Below are 17,817 nucleotides of genomic sequence, written 5' to 3'. Positions count from 1 at the left end.
TAAGCTCACAGGACCCTGGCCCCTGATCAGAACACTAGGGATACAAGCTGGAGCCTGTCCAGCCAGGGCAGAAATGGATCTCATATACTCCAATATTTAGGCACGAAGGAGAACCTTGGTGGGGCACAACCCTAACTTCTCCTCTGATGTTTCTCCCTTTAACTTTTTGTATCTTTGTGTGTCAGCTATAGTGAAGCAGTGCAATCTATGATTTAGATGGTGCCGCAATGCCTGGCTTCTGTTCCTGGCTCCAGAAGGCAGTGTTCTGTAATGGTTAGAGCAGGGGCCTGGGAGACAAGATCACTGGATTCTATTCCTGATTTTGCTAGTAAAACCTACAAAATGATTGTGGAGAAATCAAGCTCTGTGCACTTGTAAAATGGGGATGATAATTCTGTGTCTTATTTAATCAAATCTTTGTGTCAAGTGCGTTGAGGCTCACTCATGTTCTGGATTATATAAATGAACAATATATGAAGTTACAAAGCCCAAGTGGGTCATTTTTATACCTATTTGGTCTACCCCACCCCAAGTTGGCCAAGACAGGGTCACGTGATCTAAATACATCCTTGATGGTGGATGTAGAAGTACTACAACTATAAACATTGAGGGGAAATTTCACTTACATTCTTTCAAGATAAGATAGGGTCAAATGGTCCTGTAAGCTAAACTACTGGTGCCTCTGCCCAGAGAGAATATGAAAAATATTGTCAAAGGAAGCTTTATAATGACTGAAGTCTCTAGTGTATCGGGAGAATGGCTATACCCTTAGAATGAGAAAGCGACCCAGAGAGTGAGTATGCTATCAGCCTGAGCTGTCAGGCAGTATATCCCATGACTTGGTTACAGGATGAACAAGGTGGGTTTACCTAGCCTGCCACACTCTTCCCGTTTAGTGAAGTACTTGAAACCATTGGCTGCTCTTCGCTCTGCCTTCTCATGTTTCTTCACATGCCAGGGAAGTTTGGTGGTGATGTTGGTCACAAAGTAGCAGCCAGGCCGAAGACAGTGGTAATGTCCCCGCATCCTGAATTCACAGTGCTGTAAGGAACCAATGAGACAGGTTGTTTTAGACTTATCCAGCAACCGTGCTGTCAGTTGCCTGCTGCAACTTGCTTTCTCTCTGAAGGTCACAGAGCCGTTAATGTCACAGGTGGGCAAGGCCTCCATTCCATGTCACACACTGTCAGTTCTTCAAGGGGCACAGTGCATTTGTTCTTCATCGGGCCATCTATTTTCAAATCATAGGACTTCCACCATTTCCCTTGGGAAACTATTCCACTATCTAACAGGCAGCCTTTGCCGATATTCAACCTCCTTTGCCTTTGTTTCATTTCATCTCGTAGCCTTACCTAGCGTTTACACTAGAAATAGGCCCAAAATCAACACCTTCCCACACCCCCGCTCTGAACAAATACAAACTGCCTATATTTTGGTCTGGAGCTGATTTCCCAAGTCTTGCTCTCTCTAATATATACCCTTCAAAAAGCTCTGTGCATCAGAGGCCAGATTCATTCAGTGGTTCAGCAGAATCACATTAGGGATGAATTGGCCGCAGGTTGTCTTCCTGTCTTTGCCAGGCTTTTACCTTTTCCTTTTCTCCTGCATCCTTTCCCTCTCCTCCACAGCCCCTGCCTGGCTCACCTCTAGGGGCACTCTTCTTGGATTACTCTTACCTGGTTTGGACAGAGACACTGGAGCGAGTAGTAAGCAAACTGGTCTCGCACATTCACCAGGTTGTTGTTGGGGTTGATGTGGTCCAGGCAGTGGGACTCTGCTTTGCCAGAGGTTTTGCACACGTACTTGCAGTTCCCGAAGAGACAATGGAAGTGGAACTTGTTGGCATACTTGCAGTCTGTCGCCAGACAGGGGTCACTGGAACACAGCCAAAATCCAGACATCATCCTCATTTCTTCCCTCACACTTTGGCTTCTTTCCCAACATTCACTCATTTAATTGAGGAGTAGCCCAAGTGCAGCCTATGGGCCACATGCGGCCCACAGAGCTTCCATGGCCAGCCTGGTTAACATGGAGCTGCAGGCTGCAGACACTATCAGCCCCAGCAAGCAGTGCACGCTCTTGACAGGAGTATGTGAAGATGGAGCACTGCATGCTGGGACCTGGAGCCTCTGTGGTTCCCTTCAGATCATGATGGGACCCGTTGACCCCACATTCTGCACCTTCCTGTTAATGGATGAAGAGAGCTGTGATTGGCTCCATTTTTTGCACAGATTAGGTGAAACACTCGGGCTGCACATTGCAAATTGCCAGGGTAGCTCTTGGCTAAGCAAAATTTGTGCAACCGTAATTTATTTGATGATCTAAATTGCCTTGGTGCCTCTCCCAGGGCAGTCACTTTCCATTGTTTTTTGGCTACAGTTTGTGAACTCTAAGGACTTGTCTAAGTCACAGTTCGGACTGTGGGGTGCGAATTGCAGTGTACACTAGCTGCGTTGTTACTCCCCCAGGTGAATGCTGCAGGCGCAAACAAAAATGTACTTGTTTAAAGAGGACTACGTCACTGTGAACTAGGTTCCTTTTAGGTTGCACCTGCAGCGTCCACATGGGGGAGTTGCAATGCAGCATGTGTGTTCGTGTAGCAATTCATACCCCCATAGTTCAAACTGTGAGGCCATGTAAATATAGACTATGGGGAATTTCTAGGGCTTAGTATATAAAATGGCCAAAACCTCATCTTGTGCATTCAAGTCACAGTCCCCAGTGCTACCTTCCCTGCTCCAGGAGCTTCCTGTAGTAAGCTTGCTTGAAAGAAGACATAAGTGGGTCAATTTCTGGCCCAGAGAGACATGGCCTACCAGCTTAAGCACATGATGGAGAGCTAAGAGCTGCAGAGTTCTAATCCCAGATGTGACCCATACTCTTTCATTGGCCCTGGGCAAGTCACTTAACCTATCTGCCTCTTTTTCCCCATCTGTAAAATGGAGATAACACTTGCCTGCTTCCCAGGAGTGTTATGAAGCTTCATGAATGTTTGCAAAAGACTTCGAAGCAGAAAATTCTAACAAGGTGCTAAGTGGTGGTGTTATTTTACAGCTGCACTTAGGCAAATGCTTAGCTCTTGAATTATCTTGTAAATAATAGCAAACAACACTGCAAATGGGAGCAAAGAACTTCAGGAGACCTACTACCCTTGCACAGCAGCCTAGCTGGGATGCCAAAGCTCTTCCAAGGCAGGCAGTGATGCATCTGCTCCCCATCTCCCCCATTCCTGGTTTGATCAGAGCGTCTGAGCACTTTCTTTTTTTCCAGTTTATCATTTTTAGTGAGAAAAGGAAGATGCGCTGCATAGTCCAAGATACAGATTTGACGTTCTAACGAAGAGGCAGCAGGTGTTACTGTGGGCAGAGCCGAGAAGAATTTCCTTCCCAGGGGTCTGTACAAACCCATTTCTAGTTAGCTTTGCAGACGACAGTCCTTGCTTTGAGCAAAACATAGCTGGAAATGGCAAGTTTCACCTTGTTTCAGGTCAAAAATCACTCACTAAATTTCTCCTAGTTTTTATCACATATTGGCCCAATTTTGCCCAGACTCATCCCAAACCTGGTCCAACTTGGCCTCAAACCCAGACCAGTTTCACCAAACATTATGCAAACATCGCCTGAGTCTAGCTTTGCAACAAAGCCTGGAACCAGGCAACCATGATTTCTTTCTGAAGGATTTGCAGTCTCTGGCCCATACCAATCACAATGCAAAGCCCAATACCTTTGCTTTCACACCCCTGGAGGTATAGCAAAAACTGAACTACATGTCAGCAGGTTTATCCTCTGCCCCTGACTTTATCTAAAAGGATTCCCAAATGTGTTCAAACATCTGGTTGGTTTTCTAAGTGCTCAAGAAGTCATTTGTTAGACTTTGGGATAGCTGCTTTCCTGCAAGACTGGGGGATGGCAGAAGTGCTGAGAGCACCCTGGGGCATGGAATAAATCGCCTCTCATTGGATCTGTCTCTCACCCAGTCGCAAGGTGAAAGCCTCAGGTGAACACAGAGTAGGGCTGATCAAGCATTGAACAGAGGTGAAGTGGGGAGGGAGAAGCCTCTGTCTACTCTCTTGGGGCTGAAGAGGGCACATGGAGGCTCTTGGGGCAGGCAAGACAATCATCCCCTTGTTGCCCAAGGAACTCACTTCTCCTGGAACTGGAGGAATCCAGGTTTGACCTGAGGCTTGGCGTTCTCTAGGGAAGTTGTTGCCAAGGGTGAAGTTGCCAGGTTAGGCACCAATGCTGGGATCTGAGGCATCTGGGGTATGGTGGAAGCCAGCTGCTTCCAAGCTAGCAGTGTGGGGGCAGAGGGCACAGTCGCTGGGCTCGGAGTGGGCACATCCAGGATGGGAGCGCTTGCCATAGTGACGGAAGTAGTGGATGGCGACGAGGGGGCCAAGGAAGTCTTGGTCTCTGCAGCACTTGGGAAAGGAGACTCAGAGTTTCCCTTCACAGCTCCACCCTCTGTTCGGAAGTGAAAACTGCAAAGAGAAGAGACAACCGTTCTAATTAGAGAGAGCAAGCACACGCTGCCAACTCCTTGACTAAAAAAGGGCAGATTGTGGAGAGGCTGGCTAAGTGGTGATCAAGGGTCAGGGGAATATGACAACAAGCTCAGAGTACATGATAGGTGTAAACCATGACCCACATTTTGAGAAGTGCAGGACAGTTGCCGGGCAGCCCCAGCTCCCACGGACTTTAGGTTCCCCCCCAAGATCGGATCACAAACAGGGAGAGGAATTATTTAAGGAGGCACATGGGGGCGTAGCTAGGATCAATGGGCTAAAATTGAGGTGAGCTATGTAGATCTAAAATCTTCCTGCCAGAGAGCCACCAGTCTGTGAAGGCATGGGAACCCCACTGTTTGGGACATTGGTATATAGGCTGAAGAAAGCAGTGGAAAATGCAACAGGAAACAATCCTGCTCTGGATAGAGTCGATGGCCTAGCAGGTCTTTCCAGCTCTGTTTGCTCTGAGTTTCCTTCCATTTAAAAGTATCCAGACTTCCACAGTCATATGGCCACACCCTGAAGTCCTGGCTCAGTCCTTACTTGGGAAAATCTCCCATTGACTTCAGTAAGACCTGTGCTTGAGTAGGGACTGCTGGAGGTGGCCCTTGGAAAATGGGGTAGAAAATATCTATTAGACTTTCTAATTTGTCTGCCTCCAGATAGTGCAGATGGAACTTGGGGCCAATCCTTCCTTCGCTGCTCTCCTTGTAGCAACAATGGGGCCAAATCCCAAAGTCCTTCTTTATGCAAGACTCACACTGGAGTCAGTTGGAGTTCTGAGTGTGGTATAGACTTCAGGATCTGGCCCACATGCAAGTATTTTTTGGTTGCTTCAGTCTTGGCCATCCACTGCTCTCCAAAGTACTCTGAGGGCGACAAAAAGGGCCTATATTGGGCTATATTGCCCATGCTGAGAGGGATGTTAGGGCTGAGCTGGCTGAATCCTCAGCTCCAAGCTTCCTGCCTACATGCAGCGAAGATCTTTAAAGCAAACAGAGCCATGGAAATAGGGACCTAGAAAGCAGCTACTCTCCTGTGTTGGCAAAAAGAAAAGGAGTACTTGTGGCACCTTAGAGACTAACAAATTTATTAGAGCATAAGCTTTCATGAGCTACAGCTCACTTCATCGGATAATCAGGGAAGGTGCTTGTTAAACGGGATTTGCAGAGACAAGGGCGAGACAAATACAGTGGGCACCATTAAAAATGCAACGTTTGCCACTCTGCAGTGACTGCAGCGCTGCCAACACCATTCCAAGAAAGGTGCCGGGGCAGTGAATGGTGGATTTTTAAAGGGTGCTCCCATCTGTCTTTTCTATGTTGGTAATTCTTATTGTACATTTCTACAATGCTGGGAAGCTGTGTTCCTGGTGCACAGTCTCCTGGGCAACTTAGGGGAAAACAGGACTGGCCAGTTCTCAGCCCTGCTGACACTGCAAACCAGATGAGAGACACATTTGCCAAAGGCTGAGCACAATGCCGGTGCACACTTTTTGTGAGTCACTGAAAATTAAAGAGTACACCCAGCTATTCTGCAGGCAATTCAGCCGGATAGGTTTAAAACAGGACTGTGGATGCTCCAACCGCTGCGCTCTCAGCCAGCATGCAAACCCACATTCCCACTCATAAAGGCAGTTATAGAATGAACCCCCATTGCAGCCCCAACCCAGCCTGCCTACACTGTGTGACCTTTGGGTTTCCCTGGAGAGTGTCTCTGAATTCTTGATCCTCCACTTACTTGGCATGTTTGATGGCCCCATCCAAGGTGCTGAAGAGGGCACCACATTCCTCCACCACGCAGTGGAAATGCACTTTATGGAGGAAGTCGCAGTGGGCATCACAGAAATCCTTGGTACCAAACCTGGCCAAAGGAGACAAGCATATGGCTTACAAAGAGCCCCATGCTGGCAGTATCATTTGAAGGGAGTTGTGGGGAAACAAACAATGGCACATTAGTCTTATTATTTGTGTTATCATAGCATCTAAGCTTTTGTTTTTAACTTCCTGGATCCGAGGAGCTGGACAGGCCACAGCTCTGATGTCACTCTGTGTGTGCATGCACACATGCATATCTCTGGCATTATTGCTCAATTACAGGAACCTCGCATGTACCTCAACATACAAATTGGGAGCCTTAACTCTCTCATGTTGAAGTCAATGGCAAAACTAGCATTCACTTCAATAGGAGCAGGCTGTGGAGTTTTCCTGAAACAAAAGATGAAGAGTAGTAACATTCTACAGCATCTGTGCACAAAAGCAGTGGGCCTGGGGAGCAAGAAAGAAGATGCAAATGGAAGGGGATTCTGACCTAGGGAGCACCACTCAAACCGAATGGGATGATTCTCACAGCTAGAATGGCACTGGGAGTGCCAAAAAAGGAAGAAATGTGGAGGTGGAGCCAGAGATCAGGGCTTGAGAACACAAGGAGTACAAACCAAAGACTAACAAGACAGGAGGACAGAGAGAATGAGTAACTCCTTGGCCAACTCCAATGGGACTTGAAACTTGAGGTGGGTCCAAAGCCATACCCTCTGACTCAGAAGGGCATGGAAAGGGGTTGAATCTAGAGCCAAATGTCCTGGCTTTTCCACATCTCTACTGAAACCACAACGTAGCACCTTCGAGGGGGATTGTAACTTCTCAGATGTCTACTTTGTAACATATACAGCCCAACAGGCATCATCAGAAAGTCCTTAAATTATACACGAAAAGATAGTTACCTTTTTCCGTAACTGATGTTCTTCGAGATGTGTTGCTCATGTCCGTTCATCTTACATGTGTGCTTGCCACATGCACAGGTGCCAGAAGTTTTTCCCTCAGCATTATCCATAGGGGACCGGCTCTGGAGCCCCCTGGAGTGGCGCACACATGCCACAGCATATAGGATACCACCGGCCCCCTCCACCCTCAGTTCCTTCTTGCCGGAAACTCCGACAGTGGGGAAGGAGGGCCGTTTGTTGAATGGACAAACACAATGAATGTGAGCAACACATCTCGAAGAACACCAGTTATGGAAAAGGTAACTGTTTTTTCTTCTTCGAGTGATTGCTCATGTCCGTTCAACTTAGGTGACTACCAGCAGTACCCCTGGAGGCAGGTAAGGAGTTCACAAACATGTAGATTGCAACACATCTCAGCTGAACCCAGCATTGTCCTTGGCCTGCTGTGTGATAGCATAGTGGGCCATGAACATGTGCACCGAGGACCACGTTGCAGCTTTATAGATGTCCTGGATCGGAACATGTGCCAGGAAGGCCGCTGAGGATGCCTGCACTCTAGTCGAGTGGGCTCTGATGATTGGTGGCAGAGGGACTCCCGCTAACTTGTAGCAGGTCCTAATGCAAGAGGTGATTCAGTTAGAAATCCTTTGCATGGACACTGGGAGGCCCTTCATCCTTTCAGCTGTAGAGACAAAAAACTGAATCGATTTACGGAAGGGTTTTATCCTATCTAGATAGAAAGCCAGAGCCCTTCTTATGTCCAAAGTGTGAATGTGACTCTCTTCACTGGTCTCATGGTGCTTAGGGCAGAAGATTGGAAGAAAGATGTCCTGGCTCTTGTGGAAAGTGGACACCACCTTGGGAAGAAAGGCCAGGTGGGGCCGGAGCTGGACCTTGTCCTTACTGAAGACCGTGTACGGTGGTTCTGAGGTCAGGGCTCGCAGCTTGGAGACTCACCTCACCAATGTCTCTGCCATGAGGAAAACTACCTTCCATGATAGGTGAGATAGAGAGCACGAGGCCAAAGGCTCAAAGGGCGGACCCAGGAGCCTGGACAGAACCAAGCTGAGATCTCACTGAGGGACCGGGGACTGGACTTGAGGGAAGAGCTTCTTGAGGCCTCTAAGGAACATTACCATCATAGATTCATAGATACTAAGGTCAGAAGGGACCATTCTGATCATCTAGTCCGACCTCCTGCACAACGCAGGCCACAGAATCTCACCCACCCACTCCTACGAAAAACCTCACCTATGTCTGAGCTATTGAAATCCTCAAATCGTGTCATGGAAGAACACAGTCTGCCCCTGGATTGGCGGATGAAAGGCCGAAGTGGCCGCCAGATGCACCTGGATAGAGGAGTGCGCCAGGCCCTGGTTCCTTAAATGAAGCAGGTAGTCCAAGATGGACTGCAGTGAAGAATGCCTAGCGGGAGAACCTCATCCACTTTGCCAGGTAGGTCTGCCTAGTCGAGGGCTTTCTACTCTCAAGGAGGACCTTCTGGACCCCGTCAAAACAGGCCTGTTCATCTGGGTTCAGCCATGCAACATCCACGCCAAGGGATGGAGGGATGCAAGGTTGGGGTGCCAGGGTCAGCTGTGATCTTGTGACAGCAGGTCTGGTCGGTTCGGCAGGGGTCAGGGAGGGATCATTGACAAGCTTGATAGCGTCCCAAACCAGTGCTGGTGAGGCCATGCCGGGATGATTATGATAACCTGCGCGTTGTCCCTCTTGATTTTCGCTAGGATCTTGCTGATGAGCGGAATCGGAGGGAACTAGTACATTGGGCTTCCTGCCCATGGCAGGAGGAAGGCGTCAGAGAGGGAGCCCTTGCCCAGACCCTGTCTGGAGCAAAACCTGTGGCACATCCTGTTCTGCCTGGTGGAGAACAAATCCACTTGGGGAGTTCCCCACCTCTGGAAGATCATGCTGGCTACCTCTGGGTGAAGCACCCACTTGTGGGGAGAGGAGAAGTCCCTGCTTAGGTGATCTGCTAGCGTGTTCCTGGCACCCAGAAGGTGACTCGTTTCTAGATGGATTCCGTGGTCGATGCGGAAGTCCCAGAGATGTAGTGCCTCTTGGCAAAGGGCCGAGGATCGTGTTCCACCTTGCCCATTAATATAGAACATTGAGGCTGTGTTGTCCATGAGGACTCTGACCAGTCTGCCCGACAGATGAGGTAGGAACACTGCGCATGCTCTGTGCACCCCCCTGAGCTCTTTGACTTTTATGTGTAGCGTTGACTCCTCTGGGGACCACATACCTTGGGTCTGGAGGATGCCAAGGTGCGCCCCCAGCCGAGGTCTGAGGCGTCCAAAACCAACTTGACTGAATAAGGAGTGCTCATGAAGGGAACTCCTTCCAGGACTTTCCCGGGGTTGGTCCACCATTACAGCGAGGTAAATACCATTGCAGGGATGGTGACTACATTCTCCAGGTGGTCCCTGGACGAGTCTGAGGCCATGGGCCCAGCTGCGGTGCTGCTGATGTAGTCTGCACTGTAGGTGCTGGAGCCTGTCCCGCCGCTAGGGAACCTGAGCTAGAGCCCGAGTGGTCACTCCCTTGTGACCAAGACAGGGCTGATTGGTACTGGTCGCCCCTCTCGGAGTTGGATCTGGCTGACCTCGAGGAGCATCTGGATTGGGGCCTTGGCGACCAGTGGTGGTCAGCAAATCCGTGATGGCCCCGGGCTGGCGATCTATGATTCACGCTTAATGAGTGGTATCGGGATGTGGAGTGGGATCGGGAACTAGAGCAGGCTTGGCATCATGCAGTGATGCCACTCTGGGGGATTGGCGACGGTCCAGAGAACAATACCGTTGGTCCCTCAACCTGTCCCTGGAGCGCTACTTGTGCCATGGAGATTCCGGGCACCAGCTCCGAAACTCCTGCTGGGGGGCGTGTGCCTCCAGAGATCTGCACCTGGTCATCGGCAAGCCGTGCCTCAAGCCTCTCTGCCCTTGTCCTAGGTCCAGAGACCAGATGGATCTATAAAGCTTCTGCCTATCGCAGTCAGAAGCAGATCGGCTGCGAGAGGGTGACTGTTGGCGGGACGTGCCCTGCGATGGGGAGCACTGCCGGAAAGGTGGAGACTGTGGTGGTCCCAATGCGGGTTTACCCCGGGACTGGGACCCCGCAGGGGCCAGAGGGGGTGGCACTGGAAGGAACATAATGTCTTGCGCCGCTTGGAGGGCCTCCGGTATGGATGGCTCCCAGAGCTGAGGAAGACCTCTGCTGCTATCCAGGATAGCTGGCGGGGCATGGGCTAGACTACACCACTTGACCTTTGAGCAGGGGGTGAGACTGGATGACCTCCGGAGGTCCCTTCCAATCCTGATATTCTATGATTCTATGATCCTGAAGGAGGTGAGGAGGTGCCCGAGACAGGGCCTTGGTCCACCCCAGACTTGTCCTTTCCCTTACGGGAAGCTAGTGACCTTCCTTGCCCCATCTTCCTGGGCTTCTTGGCTGAAGCCACGGAAGGGGACTGGTGCAGGCTTATATACAGTACCAGCGGGGCACTGTGCACCAAGTTTACAGTGCTTGGAGCCAAATCTGAGCACTGCTCCGGATCGCGGTAAGGGCAGCCTCCATCAGGAGCCACTTCAAATGAATGTCACAATCTTTCTTCGTCCTGTGCTTGAAGGACTTGCAGATTTTGCATATGTCACTAATGTGACTTTCGCCCAAGCACTGTAAACAACTATTATGTGGCTCGCTAATGGGCATGGGCCTTTTACAGCAATCGCAGGGACTGGGGCATGCCCCGTCCCGAGGCAAAGTCCCTTTAGGGACCTACTAAGTCTCTAACTTAACAAATAGGTTGAAGTAAACTAGAGGGAAACTATATACAGTAATATTTGCAAGGCAAATGAGTTCAAACGAACGAAAAGCAACAGCTCTAGCTGAAGCAGCACCAGTCCCATGTATCATCACTGGCGGCAAGAAGGAACTGAGGGTTGAAGGGGCCGGTGGTGCCCTATATGCTGTGGCATACGTGTGCCACTTCAGGGGGCACCAGAGTCAGTCCCCTATGGATACTGCTGAAGGAAAAACTTCCAGCACCAGTGCATGTAGCGAGCACACATCCCTAAGTTAAATGGACATGAGCAATCACTCGAGGAAGAAACAACTTTCTGATGCAGAAAGTGGGAGGCTCCAACCAGAAGAGAAGCCATGCAGGAGCTGCCTCTTGCCACCAGGGTGGAACTAATCAAGAAGGCAAGAACAATAGGGCAGCCCAGTACCAGTGACTATGAGCTGCTTGGATTCACCATAATGAGGAATGGCAGCATAAGGTTGAGATTTCAAGAAAGCAAATTCCAAAATTCCAGGGACTTAAAAAACCTAGTGAATAAGGTGCAACAGCAGGAAGTATTTAAACCCCCCTGGGTGTGAAAGGACTGGGGAATCTGCATAATTAAGGTGTGACAGACTACAGTTCTTCTGAAGAGCAGGAAAGCAAAACAAGCAGCAGCCTGTGTGGTCTGTGCGGCCAGGTGGGACCTTAAATATCTGAGGTTAAAAGAAACAAAAGAAAGCTTGTACTGGGAAAGGAAAGTGGCAGGCGATCCAGAATACATGGGGTCACTTAAAGCTTGCAGCAGGGAGAAGATAAGAGAGAGAGAGGCCCTGGTAAGAGGAGCAATAACAGCACAAGTTAATGTACACTAAAGGGGTTATTTTATCAGGTAGAAGAAGTACCATATTTAGGGAGAAAATAGGGCCATTAAAAAATAAGGATGGCGGGTAACGTCTCAAAAATGGATGAGCTACTTAACCGCCTTTTAAAATCTTCCTCTAACATGAAAAATAAAGACAAAGCAGATAGTTAGGATGAAATGAAGATTTTACAGAAAAGCAGATACGGGAATGCTTAGAAAATGTAAATCTGCACAAATCAGCCAGTCTGGATGATCCTCATCTGAGAGCATGCTGGGAATTAACTTTCAAACTTACTGGACTACTGATTTTTAAGTCATAGAGAACTGGGGAAGTGCCAGAAGACTAGCAAAAATAAATATGGTACATATTCTTTAAGGAAAAAACAAGAGTGATCCTGGCAATTATCGTACCTCTGGTCTTAATGTCTCTTCCCAGTAAAGTCATGAAACAAATATTAAGAGAGGGGAGAAAATCATTAAACATCTAGAGGATAAAGGAATCATGAGCAATAAACAGCATGGGGATTATAAAGAATAAATCTTGCCAAACAAATTTAATTGCTTTTTTTGATAGAATTATACAATTAGTGGATGAAGGGCTGCAATATATTTGGACTTTAGTAAAGCATTTTGATACAGAGTCTCACATATGCTTAAAATTAATTCAGATTGGCTTGGATGTGAATACTGCCACATGGACTGAAAACTGGCCGAAGGACCATAAACGAAGAGTAATGACAAACGGCAATGTATTGAGCTGGGAGGAGGTATCTCATGAATGCTACAAGGTTATGAGTCGAGTTAGGTCTGATTTTATTTAACATCTTCATTAGTAATCTAGGAGAAGGAGTAAACAGTACATTAACAAATTCACAGATGATACTAAATGGAGAAGCTGGAAGCACAAGTGCAAGGGAAGAGAAATAATACAAAGGGGCCTAGAGAGACTGGGGGAAAATATCACAAATTGAGATTCATATTTGGAAAAATGCAGCTAATACATCTGGGGGGGGGAATATTCAATAGGAGAGAACCTAGAAGGCAGTGTTGCAATGCGAGACCCAGAGAAACAGTGGACATAGTAAATGTGATACAAATATGCAATGTGAGATGGATACAAAAAAGGCAGTGCAGTTTTAGGCTGCATACAGTCCCTGTGGTGTGATGGCACTGGAGTAGGGGATCCATTTCTGGACAACTGAGAGTTCAGAGAGAAGCAAAAAACCTCCCACCAAACCGAACCAAACAAAACAAATGAGTAGGGGCCTGGAGGGACTGATTTACAAAGTGAGATTCAAATAACTAAATCGCTATAGCTTGGATAAATGATGATACGCGACTAGTCTGTGAATATTTGAAGGGGGTAAATTCCAGGCAAGAAGAGGAATTAACTATTGTGGTTCAAGGGGTATAATTAGAAGAATTGCAGCAAAATAAAGAAAGGGAAAATTCAGGCAGCATATCAAGAGAAAAATATATACCGACAGTGAAATGTATTAGGTAGTAAAATAATCCTCTAAGAGGCGTGGAGGCAACTACATTGCTTGGCATAGTTAAAACTAGACAGGATAAAACACTAGCAAACAGACTGCAGGGATTGATCTTGCACTGGTAGAAGCAGTTGGACTTCAGAGATCTTTCCCATCTTCAGCGTTTGCAATTTTATATGTTCACAGGCACTTGTAGTCAAGTGTGTTTTTGTCAGAGCACAAACCCATACATGTCTGTTTGGGCATATTCATGTGTGCTCAAATCATGTGTCATTCTGGGTACATATGTGCATGTGTGTCTGTGTGGATGAGTTCTATGCCTGTTCCATTTTCCCTGAAAGCTTCCTTGTCTACAAGAAAAACAGTCCCTCAGAGCAAGAACCAATCGACTGCACAGTGCCCCCTGGACTCCCTGCTTTGTATCACTAGTCCACTCACAGAATCAGACAAGAGGCGCTAATTCCACAGCAAGAACTCTCAAGGCTACTGTGATCTTCACGTATTAACTGTGCATTGTCTAACACTGGTTCACTGCTGAAGCGCACAGCTACAGGATATCCTTAGGATTCACTGCCTAGTATATGGAGGAGGGTTTCAGAATGAATGTGCATGCCATAGCATTCAAGCCACATGAGAGCCTGTGCTGTTAGATACCACCCATGGGACACTTGTGGCCCAATCCTACAAGGTGCTGAGCACCTCCTGCAAGATATTAAGTACCTAATTTTCCCCCCTGCAGTCAAAGGGAATTGAGAGGGCTCAGTGCATTGCAGGGGGTACTCAGAATCTCACTGGATCAGGACCTCAAATTCAAATATCATTAACTGCAATGAATCCAGGTGGGACTGTAAGTGGTCTTAAAACTTGCTATAGGAGTTGGCCTCTTTGTGCAGGAAATAATTTCCCTCTCCCCTCTGCACAGTTCCACGCTTCCCTTACCTGCGCAAGTACATCTTCCAGGGCTCAGAGATTTTCTCCTGAACAAGTGCCTTCACTGCTTTGCCCAGGTATTGCATTGGCTCACCAGACCCTGCCTGGTTGCCATCTCCTTCTGTCTTCAAGCTTGGCAAGCTGCCAAGGCTGGCATTGGACTGGTTCATCTGTTGCAAGAACACAGACACAGCATCAGACACAGGTCACTGGCCAATCTGGCTCCACTCAAAAGCACACCATGAAAAGCCATGTTTTCAGGATTAGAAGGAAAGATCAGGCAAGAGGTTTGCACAGGCTGCACATTGCTCCAGAATAAATCAATAACTCATCATCGCCCTTCTCTAGCACCCTCTGTTTGAGGCTCCCAAAGCACATAGCATTCATCAAATCCTCTCAGGTGTGGAAGCGTTATCCCCATTTTACAGATGGGAAAATTGAGACAGAAATGAGCCCTACACTGAAAACTAGGTGGATGGACCCCTGCGCCTAAAGGAAAACTCTTGACTCCGTGTTTTCAGTACAGGATTGGAGCCTCATTGACTTGAGCCCCATAGTGGCAGAGTCAGTAACGGAAACACAAATCCTGGTTCCCAACCATCCTGCTCTAACTACAGGACGGCACCCTGTCCTACAAAATGATTGTAAAATATATTTATGTAAAGGATATATGAAATCCCAGTTCCATTGAAGTCTAGGGGAAAGTTCCTAATCACCTCAGTGGAGTCATGATTTCAGCCTCTGTGTTTTATGTACAGACAGGGATGTGTGAGTGTATATTGAGAGAGAGAGACTCTCACTGATTCCAGTACAGAGTGCTGGTGGGATTAGGCATAGACTGTACAAAAAAAGACCTATAAACTGAAAAAATCAAGTTACTTAATAATGCTTAGCCAACAAACTTTATCTCCTAATAACATATAATACATCCTGCTCACCTACTCATATGAATAGCTCCAGTAAAGTCAGTGGAACTCCAGGCACAAATAAAGTGCAGTATCAGGCCCAAGCTTTGCATTTAGAAATCACCCCCCCGCCCATCTGCAGATCTCAAAACCCTTTATAAACATTAATTAACTAAGCCTGACAGCCACCCTGAATAAACTGCATAACAACTGCCATACATTATGGGACCCCTGGCTATTCTGAAGCTACTGCTGCTACAATACATCTCTTAATTGGAGACTGCAATTCTCACCCCATATCTACACTGCTGCTGTGAGTGAGCATCCCAACCTAGGTAGACAGACTTGTACGACTGTGGACGTTGTAGCTTTGGCAGTGGCTCAGGATTTCAAGCCGCAACTGGGTCTGAGCCCAGGTGGCCAGCCTGAGTCTGCACTGGAGCCACAATGGGCCACACTGCTATTTTTAGCACACTAGCTCAAGCCCCACTAGCATGAGTCTCGCTCCCGGTTGCAGTGTAGACATATCCTTAGAGGCTGGGAGTCGGAAATTCAGTTTGTCGTATTTCTTTGGAAACTTTGGAGCTCTCTGTTCAATTTCCTGGAAGGGCATTTTTAAAAGAGAAATTCACACAAAGAAGGAAAGAATTCCTCAATAAGGAGAGAGACATTATAGAGCAGACAAAGGGGGAAGAGAGAGACAGACACAATGCTGTAACCCTTACTCTTGTGAATAGTCCCACTGAAGTCAATGGGTCAGATTCTCCTTTGCCTTGAACTTTATGACACCATTTAACCCTGTGCATACATTAAATGATACCGATCTGATTCACTAGTGTTTTATGCCCACGCTGCACTTATTTTGCACAGGAGTAAGATGCCTGATTTGGGAAAGCATGTAAGCAAGTGCTTAACTTTAAACATGTGCTTAAATCCCACTGCCTTCCATGGGACTTAAAGTTAAGCTTTCCTCAGCTGAGGCCTTAAGGATGACTCAAGATGCCAGGCAATGGAGATTCTGACCCAATGGGACTACTCTCAGAAGTAAGAGCTGCAGATCCAGGACCACAGACTATGGGGAGGAAGGTATAAAGAGAGAAAGAGTGCATGTGCGTATGTGTGCGTGCGTGCATGTGTGCATGTGTAACTAAGTGATAAAGGAACCACTGAAAACCGAATGGAGGAAAAAGCAGAATGGAGGAGAAAAGCAACATACGGTGAAAACGAAAAAATGGAGAGTAAAAGGCCAATGGAATAAAAGAGGGAGGAGGAGGGAGAGCACTAGACAAAGTCACTTTGCCCTTTCTTGAGGGTTATATAGCCTTGCTGGATATAATGCCCAGAGCCAAGGGGATGGCAGTAGGTATGCCTCTAAAGCCTATCACACAGTAGGATATTAAAGTGGGCTCAGAGGCTGCCCTGATTGCTAACGCAGTTGTATACAGTAGCAAAATTAATCTCACTATAGTAAAATTTATCATGTGGAAGGGAAAAATATATTTGAGATGATGTATAATTTAAGGAAGAAAGAAAAAGAAATTGTGCATTATTTAAAGTAAATATTCCACAGTGTGGTAGAACGGGCTCAGTTGGACACCATTACTCATGCCAGAAAGGCGGAAATTGATTATTTTTGCTCAAAACTTGTAATTTCGTCCTTTTCTTCTGCTCTCTTTTACAAAAACAAACTCGCCGGCCATGAAACAAATGTTTTACAGTAAATAAAATAGATAACTGTAAAGAGAGAGAGATAGAGAAGTTGCCAGGTTCTGGAAATCAAATTTTTAAAAAATTCTTTCGAGCCCTCCTCTGTCTAGAAGGGATAAAAAAAAAAAGGTGTCAGGGGCTGCGATATATTTCTTCAGCCAGTTCATTAAATTAATTCATAAGCAGGGGCTCTGAAATTATACCAGATGACAAATGGTCCCAAAATTTAAATGGTACAAACTCATCTTATTAGAGGCAAAACATTAAAAAACAAACGCATCTTCCTCTCCCCCTTCCCTCCCCCCCCCGCTCCATCACAGCTTTAATTTCTCTTGGTGGGGGGAATGAAAGGCGTTTGATGGATGGCTCTTACCTTATTCATAAGCGAGGATAAAAGAGATGAATTTGCTGAGACTGTGTGGCCATTTGATTCATTACTGGAACACACAAACCAATAGGGTTTAGTTAAGACATGCACAGGGACCGTGAGCACTGAGATTAATTCCCTTCAAATTGTGTCCACTCCCTCCCTCTTCCCCTACTTCCCACCTGCTGCATCTGGAGGAAGAGATGATGCCCATTCTCCCTCGGGCAGGTTAAGCTCTATGTGGTAGCTAGGATACAGGGGAAGAGGGTTTCAAGCTTCCAGAGCTAAGATGGATCTCTTGGCCATTCAGTATTCCAGTTCACACCTCAAGTGTCCAGCCCAGTTGCCTCCTCATCACCTGGCATCTAGCTCATTTCTCATTCACCCTGCTTTACTCTTTGTCCTGCCCCAGGCCAGGCAGGACTGCTAAAACACACATGCCACAGAACACTCAGGGCTCCTATAACAAAACCACAGGGTGACAGTTGTGAATTGAGAAAGGTCCTCTCTATAGTAGATGAAGAG

The 17,817-nt window shown here is 47.2% G+C and overlaps 2 protein-coding genes across 8 annotated transcripts in view; one reads left to right on the top strand and one right to left on the bottom strand.

Moving 5' to 3' along the window:
• CASZ1 (castor zinc finger 1) overlaps positions 1 to 17,817 on the bottom strand; it is a 265,669-nt gene that overhangs the window by 14,915 nt on the left and 232,937 nt on the right. For 6 of the 7 annotated variants that reach the window (XM_038377051.2, XM_043499951.1, XM_043499952.1 and 3 more), the window contains 6 exons: positions 17,299 to 17,362; positions 14,323 to 14,483; positions 6,248 to 6,370; positions 4,145 to 4,480; positions 1,677 to 1,875; positions 870 to 1,041 (listed from right to left, as the gene is read on the bottom strand). In XM_038377051.2, coding sequence (XP_038232979.1) covers positions 870 to 1,041; positions 1,677 to 1,875; positions 4,145 to 4,480; positions 6,248 to 6,370; positions 14,323 to 14,483; positions 17,299 to 17,362 — 1,055 coding nt within the window. The remainder of the gene's footprint in view (positions 1 to 869; positions 1,042 to 1,676; positions 1,876 to 4,144; positions 4,481 to 6,247; positions 6,371 to 14,322; positions 14,484 to 17,298; positions 17,363 to 17,817) is intronic. The other variant, XM_043499953.1, reaches the window with a different exon arrangement.
• The window catches only part of PEX14 (peroxisomal biogenesis factor 14), a 193,235-nt gene that overhangs the window by 132,602 nt on the left and 42,816 nt on the right, over positions 1 to 17,817 (top strand). The gene's annotated exons all lie outside the window — the stretch shown is intronic.

The sequence above is a fragment of the Dermochelys coriacea genome, chromosome 18 (assembly GCF_009764565.3).
Source record: "Dermochelys coriacea isolate rDerCor1 chromosome 18, rDerCor1.pri.v4, whole genome shotgun sequence".
NCBI classification, from domain to species: domain Eukaryota; kingdom Metazoa; phylum Chordata; order Testudines; family Dermochelyidae; genus Dermochelys; species Dermochelys coriacea.
The sequence above is the reverse complement of the archived record's forward strand: the minus strand, read 5'-3'. Positions and strand labels throughout refer to the sequence as shown.